Source organism: Podarcis pityusensis (genome assembly GCF_964106645.2).
Source record: "Podarcis pityusensis genome assembly, chromosome: 5".
NCBI classification, from domain to species: domain Eukaryota; kingdom Metazoa; phylum Chordata; class Lepidosauria; order Squamata; family Lacertidae; genus Podarcis; species Podarcis pityusensis.
In genome coordinates, this window is record NC_138032.1 from 92774305 (window position 1) to 92791247 (window position 16943).

The window sequence follows — 16943 nt, forward strand, 5'->3', positions numbered from 1 at the left end:
GCGCGGCGGCGGCGGCGGCGGAGGAAGCCGGCCGGCAGTTGGGTTGGGGGAGGGGCGGGTCCGGAGCTCGCCTGCCGGGCGGGCGAATGGCCAGGATGAGGCCGGCCGCGTTCGGCTTAACCGTCGTCCGGCAGTGAGTACGGCGCCCCTCACGCGGCCGCCTCTTGTCCTTGGCTCGGGCGGGGGGCGGGGGGAGGGAGGGAGGGGGCGTCTCGGGAACCTGAGGGAGGGCCGGATTTGCATATATGCTAAACATGCTAATTACGGGGGGGGGGAACTGGATGTACCTTTCCAAAATATAAGACAAAGAACCAATAAACCCTACATACAGCAACAGCGTTTTGTGTTGTGTAGGCTCTCATTCTGCATGTGCAAATGGCTTTAGATACCCATGAGGTCCATAAATTAATATTTTAATCTTGTTTTTAAGTTGTATTCATTCAACTTGTCGATAATATCAATAAATACATTTGTTGGCATCCATCTGTCTTCAGAGACAATGGATTGTGCTAGCTGCACCAAAGTGACCTCCCCAGGGAAATAATTCATATGCTGCTTTGAGATCTGTTAAAGAGAGGCAGAATAAATCTAAAAATAGCTTGCAGTATGTTCCTCAGCCGAGGAATGATCCTGGCTTCCTCCCAGGTTCCCTGTTGAAATGTGCATGCAGCAAATTAAGTATTGACTTGGTTATCAGCCTTGCCCTTATTCCCTTGCTTCAGGTGGGTTGTCTGCTATTATATGAACGTTCATGCATTATAAATTCACTTGTTTTATTTTTTTTTAAAAAAGTGCATGCATGTACGTGTGTTTGTGTGTTGACTGGTGTCTGGGGTTGGCAATAGATGGTTTGCACAGTCCGCTTCACCCACAATCTGCTGAACCATATTTTTTTCAATTTGACCAGTAAGGAAAATAAACACCTGAATTTTATTGTGAGGCCACTTCCAACATGGCTCTACCCCTTCCCTTTCTCTCTACCCTCCTCTGTGTTATGTAAGTTGTCTCCATAAATAAGAATTCTTTTTTTGAAAATATTTTGTCTCTTTCAGTGGGGAAACAAGATACAACAAAGAGAAGATTCTGCAAGGTGTGTGTCTCCTCTGTTGCAGCAAGAGTAATAAGTCATGCTTCATAACAAGTCACAATTGCCTTTAGCTTCAGTTCTGCGCTCTCATTAAATGCTGAAATATTTTGGCAAATATCTTTGGCTTTGTCTTGTAGTCAAATGATTATTTATGTTGAGTGTATTAAAATAATACCTCAAGCCTCTGCCCAGCAGCTCCTTGGGCTGAAAAGCTATTAAAGAACTCAAGCAGCATGCAGTACCTTGCCAGGTCGGGTGGTTGGCTGGATCCAGACAATTCTGACTCCTAAGCCTTTTCAGCTTGGAGAAACATAGAGGCACCCTTTGGTACATACACTTTCTTAAACAGCTGATAAACGCCCATAGAAGCTTGCTTCGGTGCACACAGAGCCCTAATTAGATTGGGCATGGTTTTTTGAAAAAGCAGGGCAGAAACATTTTTCCGTTCAGTATCCTGAGAACAGACTAAGTCCATCACCGAGTGGTCTCAGATATCATTTCTCTGTGTGTCGCCCTGCATTTTTTCAAACATCAGGTGAAGATTTGCAAGATGAATAATAATAATAATAATTTATTATTTATACCCCACCCATCTGGCTGGGTTTCCCCAGCCACTCTGGGCAGCTTCCAACTGAATATTAAAAACAACACAGCATCAGACATTAAAAACTTCTCTAAACAGGGCCGCCTTCAGTTGTCTTTTAAAAGTAAAATACAGTAGTTGTTTATTGCCTTGACATCTGATGGGAGGGCGTTCCACAGGGCAGGCGCCACTACCAAGAAGGCCCTCTGCCTGGTTCCCTGTAACCTCACTTCTCACAGCGAGGGAACCGCCAGAAGGCCCTTGGCGCTGGACCTCAGTGTCCGGGCTGAACGATGGGGGTGGAGACTCTCCTTCAGGTATACAGGACCAAGGCCGTTTAGGGCTTTACAGGTCAGCACCAACACTTTGAATTGTGCTCAGAAACATACTGGGAGCCAATGAAGATCTTTCATTTGTAGTAAATGTTGGAGTTGCAGCGTTATTCTGTGGGCAGCTAAAGGGTTAATTCTGTTAATGTTAAAGTCAACTGAAGGGGTAGAAGTGTTGCTTAAAACCTAAGTGGCATGGTGTTTGCTGAGATAGCACATGCTCTGATTGGCTGTGCAGTTCTGAGGGAGTTTTCTTCTGTATGTTTGGTTGAATGTCTCCCTGCTGTGCAAGAAACCAGAAATTAATAACGTGCCTTCCTGGGAGAATTGCAGTTCTACCTGGGCAATAAAAGTGTGAGACAGATGTGTTCATTCTGTGCAGAGCTACCGTATTTTTCGCCCTATAGGACGCACTTTTCCCCCTCCAAAAATGAAGGGGAAATGTCTGTGCGTCCTCTGGGGCGAATGCAGGCTTTCGCTGAAGCCTGGAGAGCTAGAGGAGCCGGTGTGCACCAACCCCTCTCGCTCTCCAGGCTTCAGGAAGCTATCCGCAAGCCTTGGGAGCCCGGCGGGAGTTCCCGCCAGGCTTCCAAGGCTCACGGATAGCAGCCTGCAGCCCAAAACCCGGGGAGCGCAGCGGGGCGCACCCCGGGCTTCGGGCAGCTCTCCGCAAGCCTTGGGAGCCCGGCGCGACTTCCCGCCGGGCTCCCTAGGCTTGTGGATAGCAGCCTGTTCTGGGGTTGGGGGAAGCTCGGGCTTCCCCCGCCCCAGCCCGGCAAGCTCCGGAAGCGATGGCGAGGTTGAGCGCAACCTCACCATCGCTCCAAGACCCGTTCTGGGGTCGGGGGAAGCTCAGGCTTCCCCCGCCCGCAAGCTCCGGGAGCGATGGCGAGGTTGCGCAACCTTGCCTTCGCTCCCGGACCCCCAGCCCCGAGGCTAAAAACGAAGCCAGGACAGCTAGCGGGATCCATCCCGCTCGCTATCATGGCTTCTTTGCTCTTTGGGGCTCGGGGGGGAAATAAATTTTTTTCCTTTATTCTCCCCCCCCAAAAATAAGTGCGCCCTATGGGCCGGTGCACCCTATAGGGCAAAAAATGTGGTATTTTTAAGGAAGTGAACGCTTTCAAATTAGCAGAGTAGGCAAAAATTAATAAGAAATTTTTCCTCTGTGGAATTCAGAAATTCCGCAGGAGAGGGGGAAGAGGCAGACATTTATGGAATTTTCAGAAGCATGCATGAATTCTACCATGCCATTCATGTATATGGTACTTTTGAGAGGAATATAACAAAAGCAAAAGCTAGGTCTCTGCTCCGACAAGATTTCCTCTGAGTTTGGAACATGTGGATTGGGATTGGGAAAAGACAAGGGCTATGGAATGAATCTAGTACAGTTTTGATTTTTCTCTGTCTACAAACTAAGGGGTCAAGCCAAAGATTTCATGGGTGGGGTTTTTGCATATTAAAGGATTCTCAGTAATTTCAGTGGAGGGACCTGATACACGCACAAATTGTCTGTATATAAGTTGATGATTGGTAAAACTTGCTTTCCTTAATAATTTGGCCTATTTTTATTTTGACTCCTATAGGCCAAGGTATAGATGAGCCCCTCTCAGAGACTGGCTTCAGACAAGCCAATGCAGCTGGCCTGTATCTCAGTAATATAAAATTTACTCATGTCTTCACAAGTGATCTGCTTCGGGCAAAGCAGGTAAGCTTGTACAGGATGCATTTGGGATTATGCAAGATCAGACGTTCTGTAATTTCAGTTTAAATTTTTTTTGGGAGGCATCTACCGTATATACTTGAGTATAAGCCGACCCAAATATAAGCCGAATTTAGCACAAAAAACTGGGAAAACTTATTGACTTGAGTATAAGCTGGGCTGCTTTTGGGCTGCTTGTCCCTCCGCCGCCGACAGCGGCAAAAGCGGAGGAGGAGGAGCCCGCAAGAGCAGGCATAGGAGGCGCGGTTGCAAGAGGTGGGCGGCGGTGGCAGGACCAGCGGCGAGAAAGGGCTCCTTTCGGGCCACACATCCCTCCACCGCCGGCCTCACTCGAGTATAAGCCGAGGGGGGCTTTTTCAGCATAAAAAATGTGCTGAAGATGTCGGCTTACACTCGAATATATACGGTAATTCTGTGTGAATATGAGAGATTTTATTGTCCAAGTGCCTCTCAAGTTTATCACAGCAGGCGTCCAGGTACCCTTATCTTCTCCTTCAGTCCAGATGCTACTCACTGACTTGCCACTCAAAAAAGATGCAGTGGTGATGGTAGGCACAATATTATGTTCTCACCTGTGTCTGATCAGATTCACAGTGATCCCAGTGGTCAGTCCTATTGGTTTCCCATGGTCTCCACAACATTGATGAGGGCACATGAGAGCAGTTTTATAGTTGGCTCTGCAAAGCAAGAAAAGACTCTGCAGGAGTGTTGGTGCATAAGCATCTACTCTTCGGTTTTCATTTCTTTCTTCAGCCGAGTTCCTTTTACAGAAAAGCTGTCCTGCATCTTTTACTTCTTTATAGCATCAGCAGTATTCCAGCTATCTCTTAGTGAAATTCCCATTACAGGAATAAACACCATTTGGTTCTGTTTCTCAGAGTCTTTATTATTTACAGAAACTTTACTCTGGTCATTAAGAAAGAAAACAAATAAAGCAGCATAATCTTTTTCTTTTTCTAGCCATCCGGCCAGAGACCTAATGCTGACTCATTCGCACTGACCCAGACTTAGTTAATCGCATGCCCTGCTAAGGACACCTGTTGCTGAGGAAATTTCCAATTGCCTAGCAACTTGTTCAAGACCATTTACAAGTTTCTTCTAGAGTATTCCAACAAGGAGCCCCAGCCATGCCACATGTTTCTGGGCAGTCTAAGGGGGCGCTGCCGCTGACAGTCTCCGTCTCCCTAGAGAATTAACAGTCTATGACAATGGGCTTGCCAACAACCTCCCTAATCATATATTGATTCCCACTAGCCCACTCCATGGCAAAAAAAACCCAGGTTCAATCATATGTGCTGTGACTCTGATGTATTGAGACATCCCTGGTTCTCTTGGAGGGAGGGCACTGAAGTCCCATGCTGGCACACTAGAGGAGGTCTCAGCATGAATGTTGAAGTTCCCCAGCACCACAGAAGAGGGAGCCTCCGTCCAACACCATATCAGAGACAGTCGTCACTAGCTTGGTCAGGGTGGCTGTTGGGTTGCATCATGGCCAGTACGCCAGCAGCAACCCTATTCTCTCTCAAGTCATCAAATAATGAATGATTCTTATTCTAGATGAGCCTGCCATTCCGTAACCACCGCCACCTGATCAGTAAGGGGAGGTTGGCGTACATCCCGAAATTCTGCCAGAGGTAGTTTCAGGTGCTTATGAACCCAGTCTCCCTACTCCCCCACCCCAACATGTTTATGCAGAAACTTCTGCTGTAGCTTACTTCAGTGTTCAGGGCTGTATGGGAACTCTGACATTTTTGCCTGCTTGTTACTTGCAATTTCTACAGTGCCACCACCACTGTTTTTAAGTATCTGGTTGTGATGCTTCCACTGCTTGCGCAGTCCGTCCAAGATCTGCTGAAAGCATTGCAGCCACCAGTGGCAAACAGAAAGGATCATATCTCTCAGTTGGGCATCAGAGACTCTTAATCTCAAGGTCATGGGGTTTGAGCTCCACTTTAGGCAAAAGATTCCTGCATTTCAGGAGGTTGGATTAGATGACTCTTGCGGTCCCTTCCAACTCTATGATTCTGTGATATCTGTCTTGCCTGGTTTGAACTTCAAGTTTTAAGCCCTTTATCTTTCATAGTATTTGTGTGTTTTTTAAGCATGACTTGCCTGCTTAATGTTTCAGACAACAGACGCAATTCTAAAGAAGAGTAAGTTCTCCAAAGATGTTGCTGTAAAATATGATGCAAGACTCAGAGAGCGGGTAAGAACAGAAATTATTATTTCTACTGTTACATTTCTTTCAGCATTTGTGATTCTGTAATGTACGTCTGTCCATGTCAGAATTCATGTGTGCAAAGTGGCTTTAGATAGGATGAGAATATGTATGGCAGTGTACCAATTCTTGGGCGAAGATAATTTGGAGGTAGTTTTAATAGCCTTTGAATTGTTTTTGCAACTAAAAAAACTATGATAAACTCAAAAATTATGCCATGAAATGTATTTTATTTCTATTTATTATTTGTGTTTACTTCTGTTTGCCCTAAAGGCCCACCCAAAAAAACAACCTAAGGCAGGACCTCCCCCCTCCCCACAATTAGGCAATCCACATCCACCAAATTTATCTCAATTAAGTGCCAGAAGTAATAATGTCAAAATGAAGGAACCCGTATGCAGTCAGTAATTAGGTAGCCTGCCAACACTCCACAGCATGGAGACCACTAAAATCAAACTAAGGACCTTCATGCCCTGAGAAAAGCAAAGGAAGGATGGAAAGAATAAGAAGCATTCAAGAGCAAAAGCCCCCTTAAAAGCAGAAGAGAAGGAAGCTGAGTCGCCAAGCGATATGAATTAAGTCTGCTTTTGTCTTCTCTGTTATGCAACATAGGCCTGATTCATATTTCCCCTGCTGGGCAGCTCTGTTGGCAGTTCCTACATTGCTTACCACTTCTCTGTTTTTAAGGGGAGTTAGCGGGGCATGCAGAAGATGACAGCAGGGGATAGAACCGTTTCCTCAGCATGCGCCTTTGTGTAGTGATTCCCTAAGTGCTGGTCTCTGCAGGACAGAACCTGGTGTGTGTGTGTGTGTATTTAAGGAAGCCTTGCATATCTTTATGATAGGGATGCGGATGGCACTGTGGGTTAAACCACAGAGCCTAGGCTTGCCAATCAGAAGGTTGGCGGTTCAAATCCCCGCGACGGGGTGAGCTCCCGTTGCTCGGTCCCTGCTCCTGCCAACCTAGCAGTTCGAAAGCACATCAAAGTGCAAGTAGATAAATAGGTACCGCTCTGGCGGGAAGGTAAATGGCGTTTCCGTGCGCTGCTCTGGTTTGCCAGAAGCGGCTTAGTCATGCTGGCCACATGACTGGAAGCTGTATGCCAGCTCCCTCGGCCAATAATATGAGATGAGCGCCGCAACCCCAGAGTCGGTCACGACTGGACCTAATGGTCAGGGATCCCTTTACCTTTACCTTTTATATCTTTATGGGCATGGGAAGAACCTGGTAGAAACTGGCATTTACTAGATTTTCAGGCATATTGGATGCTTGGCAGAAGAGTTTTCCTAGCCAGAAGACTTTTATTGTAAATCACCTTGGCAGGGCTCTGCTCTCTCCCCATGGGATGCCTTCTAGCATCCTCAACACTTGATTTCCATCACCATCACCTAATACAGCCCTATTACTATTTTTTACAGAAATATGGAGCGGCAGAAGGGAGGCCTCTGAGTGATCTCAGGACAATGGCAAAAGCTGCAGGGGAGCAGTGTCCGTCTTTTACACCTCCTGGAGGAGAAACACTTGAAGAAGTAAGCAGTACTTTTCGTAGTGATTTGTTGTCCAGTATACCTGGCTGTCATGCAAAAACTTTTCTATACAGTATCAGTAGCCTATATCTTCATACTGCAAGTCTAGCCTTTATCTCACCAGAACTATTATTTAGTGGAATTTGCCTAATGCCGCAGAGTGGTAGCATCTCTGAAGGGTCTCTAGTTGCCATTCAGAGAAGCTGGTCTGGTTTAGAAATGTACTTAGCCTCAAAGAATGTGGCATAAATATAACATATACCAAAATGCTTAGGAAGATGAGCTCTATCATATACAGAAAGTCACCCCACAAAGTCCCTTTTATGGTTTGTGTGCATGTTTTTCACTCTTTTGTATGCAAGTCGATACAGTCGTACCTTGGAAGTTGAACAGAATTCGTTTCGGAAGTCCGTTTGACTTCCATAAACGTTCGGAAACCAAAGCGCAGCTTCTGATTGGCTGCAGGAAGTAACCACAGAGCAATACAACATGTGCCACAACTAGAAAGCAACTTAAGATTGCGTGTGGCTGGCAGTGTGTTGCAGTGCAACCAGCCACCCTGAAAGAAACGTTTGTTTGTTTTTTAAGTTAACTTTTAAAAAGAAGGAAGGAGGGACAGGTGATACAGGGCCTGGCACGAAAGAAGCAAACAGTGCCCCTTAATAGGGTAAAGCGTTTTTGAAATAATTTGCAATCACTTTACTCTGTCCTTCCCCCTTGCTTTAGGTAAAAGCACGTGGCAAGGATTTTTTTGAACACCTTTGCTGTCTTGTTGCCCAAGAAGCACGTCCTGAAAATAAAGCTGAGACAGAAGGAAGTAGCACAGAAATGGCAGGTGGAAGTTCTGCCAGCTCATTGACCAACCACCATAGCAGACTGGAATTTAATTCCGACCGAGGTGCTGAAATACTGGATGCCAACATACTGGTTGTGAGTCACGGGGCATTCATGAGAAGCTGGGTGGGCTATTTCATTTCAGACCTGGCGTGCACTTTGCCAAGCGCTTTGTCAAAGACTGAGCTGTCTTCTGTGAGTCCCAATACTGGAATTAGTCGGTTCAATATAACACTAGAGATGAGAGAGGACAGTAAACCTAAAATCCACTGCGTCTTTCTTAATAGAGATGATCATTTAGGTGAGAAGATGATGGCCAGGAACATGGAGCTCTGAAACATTAAAATCACAAAGTTTATGTATGCAGTCTGTAAAAGCATATTTTCTTTGAAAGTATTTTAGTGGACTAGCCTGTTGGAAGGCAAAGGTCTTCTTACTCAGGAGGAAAAAAATGGAGCTGATTCAGTTTGGAAAGTTTGTAGCAACTGCTTATTGGTAGCATGCCATACAGCCCAGTATTGCATAAATGGAAAGCAGCACTTGTTTACTCATATACACGGCTGAAATTACCTTAACGTTTTAGCAAGTGCTGCAGTATTAACTGAAAACGTTCTATTTGTGCACAGAGAACTCTATACGGTTACCCCATGTATTTACCGGAGGATTATTTATCAGTGGTTGCTCTTCTGCAAAGCAAGATTTCACCCTCTGGAGCCATTTTGACCCCATTCTAAACCTGGCTGCTTGTTTCGATATGCATGAAGGAGCATGAGCAAACATGGAGCGGGGGCCTCGTATTTCCTCCCACCGCCCTGCGCTTATTTCTGCTGCATGAAGACTTAAAATGGCTAAATCTGGATACGTGTGGTTCACAGCAACTTGTTCACTGTAGTACTCAGGTGTGTAGCCCAGTTCTACAGAGAGCCATTCTGATGCCCTTGAGCATGCATTTTTCCTCTGCTGTGTGATCATTTAATCTGTATAAATTAATAAGTGAATGATTGGATTTCATTTTATTTTGTACTAACTCACTTTAAGATGTTCACGCCCTGGCCTTTTGTCTAAAAGGCTCTCAGAATGGCAAAAATCAGTATTGAGACAGTCCCTGTCTTCAGGCTCAGAATCTAAAAAGACATGATACGCGAGGAAAAAGTAAGGGGAGGGAAGAGGGATAAGAAAGCTCCAGCACAAGTTCCTCTTGTCTGGAAGAACAACAACTCCTGCCCAGTGTTGGCAGAAGAACAGCAACTCCTGCCCAGTGTCAGAGACGTTCTGGTTGCCTTGCCTTTGATAAAGAGCCGCTCCCCCACCCCAAATTGCTTTCTTCCAGGAGCAGATCCAGGAACAGAGTTGGTGACAATGCGTAGTGTCCTCATGTGTTTTTGGAATCTGATGGTTATGTAATGTGATCTTGACATGTTGCCTGTCACAACTAACATTAGATGAAGTTGCAGGCTGCAGAGATTAGGTGGGTGTATTATATACCAAGGATTAACTGGAGACCTCTAGCATCAGTTGCCAGCCCAAGAGCAAAAAGAGCATTAGTGCACTTTTTGAAAACAGACCAGTGCCACACCCAATCCACTGCAAGCGCTTCAATCCACCCCCCCAATTTAGTGTCCCAGGACCAGTCATGGTTCATTCTGGGTGCTTCCAACCAGTCACTTCTGCCTCCGAAGTTCTGTTCTGAGACAGAGAAGCTGGGAGAAGTTTAGGCAATGCTAACTCAGATCCAAGGTGGTAAACAGTGGAAGGAGTAGGTGAGCAGAAAGCAGGTTTGTTGCTTGCTTTGGGTTAAAGCAGGGGCAGGGAGCCATGAGACCTTTTGGTGGCTGGGCTGGGTGAAAAGGACATCTCTCAGCACAGCACAGAGAAGCTCAAGTGTGCTCTGCCACTGTGCCCCCTATGCCACTTCCTGTCTACCCCACCAGCCCCAATCAACACCAGCCACCAGGGCCTACACACAGTGGAGAGCACCCACATCCTCTTTCCTCTGCAAGCAGTTGTCCTGGATAGTTCACACCAGTGGACCCAGCAAATTTCCCCCAATGTTGCATCTTAGTGTAGAGCACCTGACACATAATGTTATATCCTTTAGGCTCCTTTTCTCTATTTCTGCTTTCTCAGATGATAGTAAAGGTATTTACATGACTACCTCCTATCAGTGGGGGGTGGGGGTGGCGGGAGAAGTTTAGTGAAGCACTTCATTGCTCTTCCAGTGGCCCAGATACAAACAGCTCATTTATTAAGCGAAATAAGGTTTGAAATAAGAGTTGCCATCTCCTTTCCCTAAGCAGGTTTCTCCATCCTTTATGGGTTTGCCAACTTCTGCTGGCTACCACTGCTTTTCTAGCTGTAGCAACGAATGCCTTTTTGAAAAAAGATGGAAGAAGTTATGAATTAGGGTTGCAACTAACCACAGCGCATTATACGATACCAAAACATATCAGTGTTGTCTAAATGATTCGCCTGTTAAGTGCTCAGTTGACATGGGAAGCATTTAACACAACATGTTCAACCCAAAGATTTTTGTTAATTAAATCAAAATAGTGCTGTCCCATTAATTGACAGCAGTCAGTAATGCCTCATTGAGAGGGCATCGTTCCAACTGCATGGCACGCCCCCCACCTCGAAGAGCAAATGAAAATCTGAATTAGATTTATCTGACTTAAAATTGGCATGTCTCAGATATCCCCTTCCTAGTAAAGGAGCATGCATTTTGCCCTATACTGGGAGATAAAAATCACGCTTCTCATTTTAAGGGAGATGTAGAAATGTCCTCTTTCAGTCTTTTTTGATATAACCAGTGTGTTTCAGGAGATGTGTGTGTTAAATTTCAGTTTGCCGTGAGGGCTGCACATCCTGGTTTACACAGCAAGTCCGCTTTTAGGGAGAGGTCCGAAAAGTGTTCCGCTTTTGGACTACATGTGTACCAAATTTCAGTCCTCCCGCTCACGTGGAAATACCATAATTTCAGTATCTCCATTTGCATGGGTGAGACCCACAGAAACAGTAATCAAGTCTAAGGAATTTTACATGCACACACACATTGCTCGTCAACCCCCCCCCTGCCACCCCCCCATATCAACTCCCTAGAGATTACCCTTCCCACCCCATGCAACTAGGAAGCTCATTATTCACCCAACCATTCGCCTTCTGAAGCCAATTCTTCTCTTCTACGATCCTACTTTGCACCTTCCCTGCTCCTTTTGTGCAGCCCCCCTGCCCACAAACAATGCCCACACGTTGTAGCTAAGCGCCTTTTTCACCTTCCACCCAAATACGAAGCCTGCACCCCTCCCTTCAGCCCCACTCCCCCCTTTTTTGTAACCCCCTTTGCACTGCCTTTTCCCTTGCATTTCTCAACTCTTTTACACACATCCACTCTTCTAGTGTGCAGCCCCCTTTTCACACACCATTGGCACCTGCACTCCCTTTCCCCTCCCTCCTCCTTGCTCTCCCTTGCACACAGACCACCTCCAGTTCTGTGCCTCCCCCTCTCCTCTGTTCTGCAGTCCCCTTGGCGCATGCACTCCAAGCTGATGTGTGTTACTGTATCTTTAAGTTGAATAGACTCTTAAGGCTGTCAGCTCCATCAGAGAATGTTAAGTTCAACTGATGAATATTGTACATGTGTGGATGTTTGCTTGTTAATAAAGTATCTGTTCTACATTGAATCTGGAACTTCCTGTTGTAGGCGACACACGGTACCAAGAGTGAAATCCATGATTGTGGGAAGGTATTATGGAATATTTGAGGGCTGTGCATCCTTTATCTCTCTCACATGATGCCGCTGAGCCATGGAGGAGGGAGAAGTTTAAACAACAACAACAACAATCTTTATTACGGTCCAGAGACCCAACAAATTGTTACAAAGCAATACACAATTCATACAGCCTACCTCCAGGTTAAACAAGCATTTTGTTCAGAATATAGGGATCACTGGTTCTTGCAACCACTGATAAAAACTTTGCCACTGCTATTGTTCTAGCATTTGTCCGGTCTTCCAATAGGAACCTGACATAGTGAGCCTCTGCTTTTCCCGGGAAAGGTACCAGCAATGTCAGTTCAGCCCTGGCTTGCTCGTATTTTGCACAGTGCAACAAAATATGTTTTATGGAATCGATGTCTTGAGCACACGAGCAAAGTCTGTCCTGGTAGGGAACTCCTCTCAACCTGCCATCCAACACTGCAGAAGGAAAGACGTTTAGTCTGGCTTTGGTGAAAAGCCTTCGATAGTTTGGTACTGTCAGGTTTTTAATGTAAGATGTTAACTTAAAGACATGCCCATATTGTACCCCTACTGCCAGCGGACTACAGACTGCGTGTGATTGAGATCGCAAGTCACTGTGTGTATTATTCCATAATCTTTGCTTTAACATCTTTTGGGCGCCTTCATAACCCAGGTAATACAGTTGGGGGGGGGGTGACAGACCAATAGAGGTGGCTTTTTTAGCCATGGTTTTCTGCCATTTGCTGATAAATTCCTCATTGGTCAGCTCCCCCCCCCTTCAGTGTTTCTCATTTTTCACTGTTCACCCAACAACAGACGTTTGAGTAAAGTGGAGTAGAGAGATCAACCAGTTTTAAAAAGGAGAAATAGCTGAGATGGGCACAACACAGAAAGTTAATACAACAGAACCCAGCTCCCTTCTCAGGGTCCTCAAACCTTGCTTTAAACTGCCATCACCCTTTGCTCACTCTACTCAGACCTCTGCCACTGTTTAAGATTATCACTTTTTCCCTCCCAGTTTTCTCGGTTCCCACTTATTCAAACCTCTGCTGTTATTTAAAACCGCTATCCCCCCCACATCACTGTCTCTCCCTTCTCATTCCCATGCCATGCTCACAAGTTGCATTCTCTTTTACTCCCTTATGTCACCCTGACTTCGTGCAAATCCGGGATTGTGATGCAGTGCCACAAATCCTCCAATGGGGGCTGCCTGATGACAGCATTACATTTTTTATGTATATAGGATGGAAAATCATTAGGACTAGTTATAGGCTGCTGTTGTAGGATCAATACTAACTAGAGATGGGAAGGCCTGGGGGAAAACTGGGGGGGGGGGGACCCGTCCCGTCCCCGTTTTCCCCCCAAAGCCATTTTCCCCCGGAAAATTTGAAAAAAAGTGTGTAAAATATTCCAACTATATCAAACTTTTTTTTTCCAGAAAAAAAAGGCTTTGGGAAAAACTGGGGAAAAGCTTGGGTTTTCCCAATTTTTCTGGGTTTTTTCCCCAGGCCTTCTCATCTCTAGTACTAACCTCCCATCTCTTGCGGGGCTGCAATTAGTGCCAGCACCGTCTGTTAAGAGTTTGGGTGTAATCTTCGATACCTCCCTCTCTATGGAGGCGCAGATTACAGCTATAACAAAGGCAGCATTTTTTCATCTCCGCCAAGCTAAGCAGTTGGCCCCTTATCTCTCTCGCCCTGACCTAGCCACTGTGATCCACGCGACGGTCACCTCCAGACTGGATTATTGTAACTCGCTCTACGTGGGGCTGCCCTTGAGACTGACCCAGAAACTCCAGCGGGTGCAAAATGCCGCGGCGAGACTCCTTACGAGGTCTTCGCTGCGAGATCACATTCACCCGGTGCTATACCAGCTGCACTGGCTCCCGGTGGAGTACAGGATCAGGTTTAAGGTGCAGGTTTTAACCTTTAAAGCCCTATATGGCCTAGGACCCTCGTACCTACGGAACCGCCTCTCCTGGTATGTTCCACAGAGGAACTTACGGTCTTCAAACAAAAACATCTTGGAGGTCCCAGGCCACAGAGAGGTTAGGCTGGCCTCAACCAGAGCCAGGGCTTTTTCGGCTGTGGCCCCGATCTGGTGGAACGCTCTGTCACAAGAAACTAGGGCCCTGCAGGACTTGACATCTTTCTGCAGGGCCTGCAAGACAGAGCTGTTCCACCAGGCCTTTGGTCAGGGCACAGCCTGACTCCCTCCTTTGGCAATCTTCACAGAACTCTAGCCCAATGGTTGCCATCAATTTGATTTGAATTAATTTTATAAGGAAATGATTTTAGAATGTTGTGTTATTTTATTGTTGTTAGCTGCCCTGAGCCTGGCTTCGGCTGGGGAGGGCGGGATATAAATAAAATTTATTATTTATTATTATTATTATTAACCTGAGAGAAATTTCAGACATGGTAGGGAGTTGGGCTTTGCCTGCACTTTTTGCCATATAGAAGGTTGTAGCTGATCTACAGTTTGACTCTGAAACTTGGAAGTAACCCCTCACAAGAGAAAAATGTCTGGAATACAGTTAGGGTGTGTTAAAGTAACAGACTGGGTGGAAGGGTTGCTGTCCATCCCTGCTATGCTTTGTCTCCCCACCTCTACTTTATAAAGGTTAGGCAGGACTCAGGCAGGATCAGTACTATAACATGCAGGCACATGCAAGGGTCAAACCCAGATCTCTGTGTCTCAGAAATTTGGCTTCTTCAGGGGTGATTCATTGCTCCTGTGACTCCAAGCGTAGAAAGAACAGAATTGCCCGTCACCATTAACAGCTGGTTGGAAGGTATCAAGGCCAGTGCGGTACATGATGCAAAGATGTAAAGGGTATTTTCCTTTTTTGCTAGGCTTACAAAGCTAAGAAGCTGTCCCAGAAACTCCAGCGGGTGCAGAATGCTGCAGCGAGGCTCCTAACGGGGTCTCTGCCATGGGAGCATATTCACCCAGTGCTTTTCCAGCTGCACTGGCTCCCAGTGGAGTACAGGGTCAGATTTAAGGTGCTGCTTTTGACCTTTAAAGCCCTTCACAGCCTAGGACCCTCGTACCTATGGGACTGTCTCTCCCGGTATGCCCTACGGTCCATAAATAGCAAGGGTCCTGGGCCCTAAGGAAGTTAGATTGGCTTCAACCAGAGGCAGGGCCTTTTCAACACTGGCCCCGGCCTGGTGGAACTCTCTGCCTCATGAGACCAGGGCCCTGCAGGATCTGATTTCTTTCTGCAGGGCCTGTAAGACAGAGTTGTTCCGCCTGGCCTTTGGCTTGGAGCCAATTTGATTCCCTCCCCCTCCTTTCCTTCTCCTCCTGCGATGAGGCTACATTTTATTATTTTAATGTTTCAATATTTTAATGTTGTATTTTAATTTTGTTTTTAAGTTGTAATCATTCAACTTGTTTTTATTATTGCCTGTAAGCCGCTCTGAGCCCGGCCTTGGCTGGGGAGGGCGGGGTATAAATAAAAATTATTATTATTATTATTATTATTATTATTATTATTATTATTATTAAAGCCGTGTTCATATTATATATTTAATAGTAATAATAATAATTATTATTATAATAATAATAATATATATCCCACCCTTCCCAGCTGAAGCCAGGCTCAGAGCGGCTAACAACAATAAAAGTAACGCAGTTTACATAAAATCAAAATCAGTTAATTGAAATGCATTCAAAAATCAATTCATTCTAAAATCAATTCAAAATCAAATTGATGGCAGCCATTGGGCTAGAGTTCTGAGAGGATTACCAAAGGGGGTCAGGCCGTGCCTTGGCCAAAGGCCTGGTGGAACAGCTCTGTCTTGCAGGCCCTGCGGAAAGATGTCAAGTCCCGCAGGGCCCATGTCTCTTGTGACAGAGCGTTCCACCAGATCGGGGCCACAACCGAAAAAGCCCTGGCTCTGGTTGAGGCCAGCCTAACCTCCCTGTGGCCTGGGATCTCCAAGATGTTTTTATTTGAAGACCGTAAGGTCCTCCGTGGGACATACCAGGAGAGGCTGTCCCGTAGGTACGAGAGTCCTAGGCCATATAGGGCTTTAAAGGTTAAAACCAGCACTTTAAACCTGATCCTGTACTCCACCGGGAGCCAGTGCACCACTAAGATACCACTTTACGTACCCATGATGTACTTTCAATGCTTTAAACGTGTGGTGTGACCTTGACCCCAGGAGCTTTCAGTTACTTAATTCTCGTGGTCCATTTGGATGTCCTGGCTCACAGCTTAGGAATCATTATGTTGGATAGGCTTCGAAAGGGCCATTTTGAAACCACAGGAGGAACAAAAACAAACAAGGCATGATTTATTTCTCAGAAGGTTTATTTGTATTTTCATTACAAATTGGAAATGGTGGGTATACATAATCATTATAAATATTAATAAATACTCTTAGATGCGGTAAAGAATTCAAATAAATAAATAAATAAATAGAACAACATAAAATGCATTAAACCACATTTTCCCTATTAGCTAGGGAACATCCAGGGGCTCTTTTTTCAACAATTCCCTTGTTGTTTGGGATTAGGGATATCCAACTATGGAGAAAGCCATTTTACATTTTCCAGTGATGTAAGAGTCCTGTAGTTTTAATAGTGTGGGAAATAATAGTTCATAACAGGGAAAGCATACATTGAAACCTCTTCTGTATACCATCTTAATAGTGCTAGGCAGGGAGCCAGTCCCGCGGCTTGGTTAATTGACAGTATAATATCAATGTTTCCTTAGAACTGAGCATTGGGGCCACAATCACACATACTTCTGTGGGAGTAAATTTCAATGACTACGGTGGGACCTACTTCTGAGTAAATATGACCACGATTGTCTGGCACCCTTATCCTAAGAACAGGTCAGCAAAATTGTCTCGTTATTAATAAGGTCTAGTATCTTGATGAGTTCAGAGTTCAGTGC

General features: G+C 45.6%; 1 protein-coding gene across 3 annotated transcripts in view; it reads left to right on the forward strand.

Moving 5' to 3' along the window:
* Positions 1-16943, forward strand: part of TIGAR (TP53 induced glycolysis regulatory phosphatase) — a 23783-nt gene continuing 6840 nt past the window's right edge. The window contains exons 1-7 of one of the 3 annotated variants that reach the window (XM_081005729.1): positions 1-133; positions 1053-1090; positions 3586-3707; positions 5851-5928; positions 7360-7470; positions 8194-8397; positions 8928-11978. In XM_081005729.1, the coding sequence (XP_080861855.1) occupies positions 87-133; positions 1053-1090; positions 3586-3707; positions 5851-5928; positions 7360-7470; positions 8194-8397; positions 8928-9035 (708 nt within the window). In that variant the 5' untranslated portion in view covers positions 1-86 and the 3' untranslated portion in view covers positions 9036-11978. Of the gene's footprint in view, positions 134-1052; positions 1091-3585; positions 3708-5850; positions 5929-7359; positions 7471-8193; positions 11979-16943 lie in introns of those variants that run through there. The other 2 variants (XM_081005730.1, XM_081005728.1) reach the window with 2 other exon arrangements.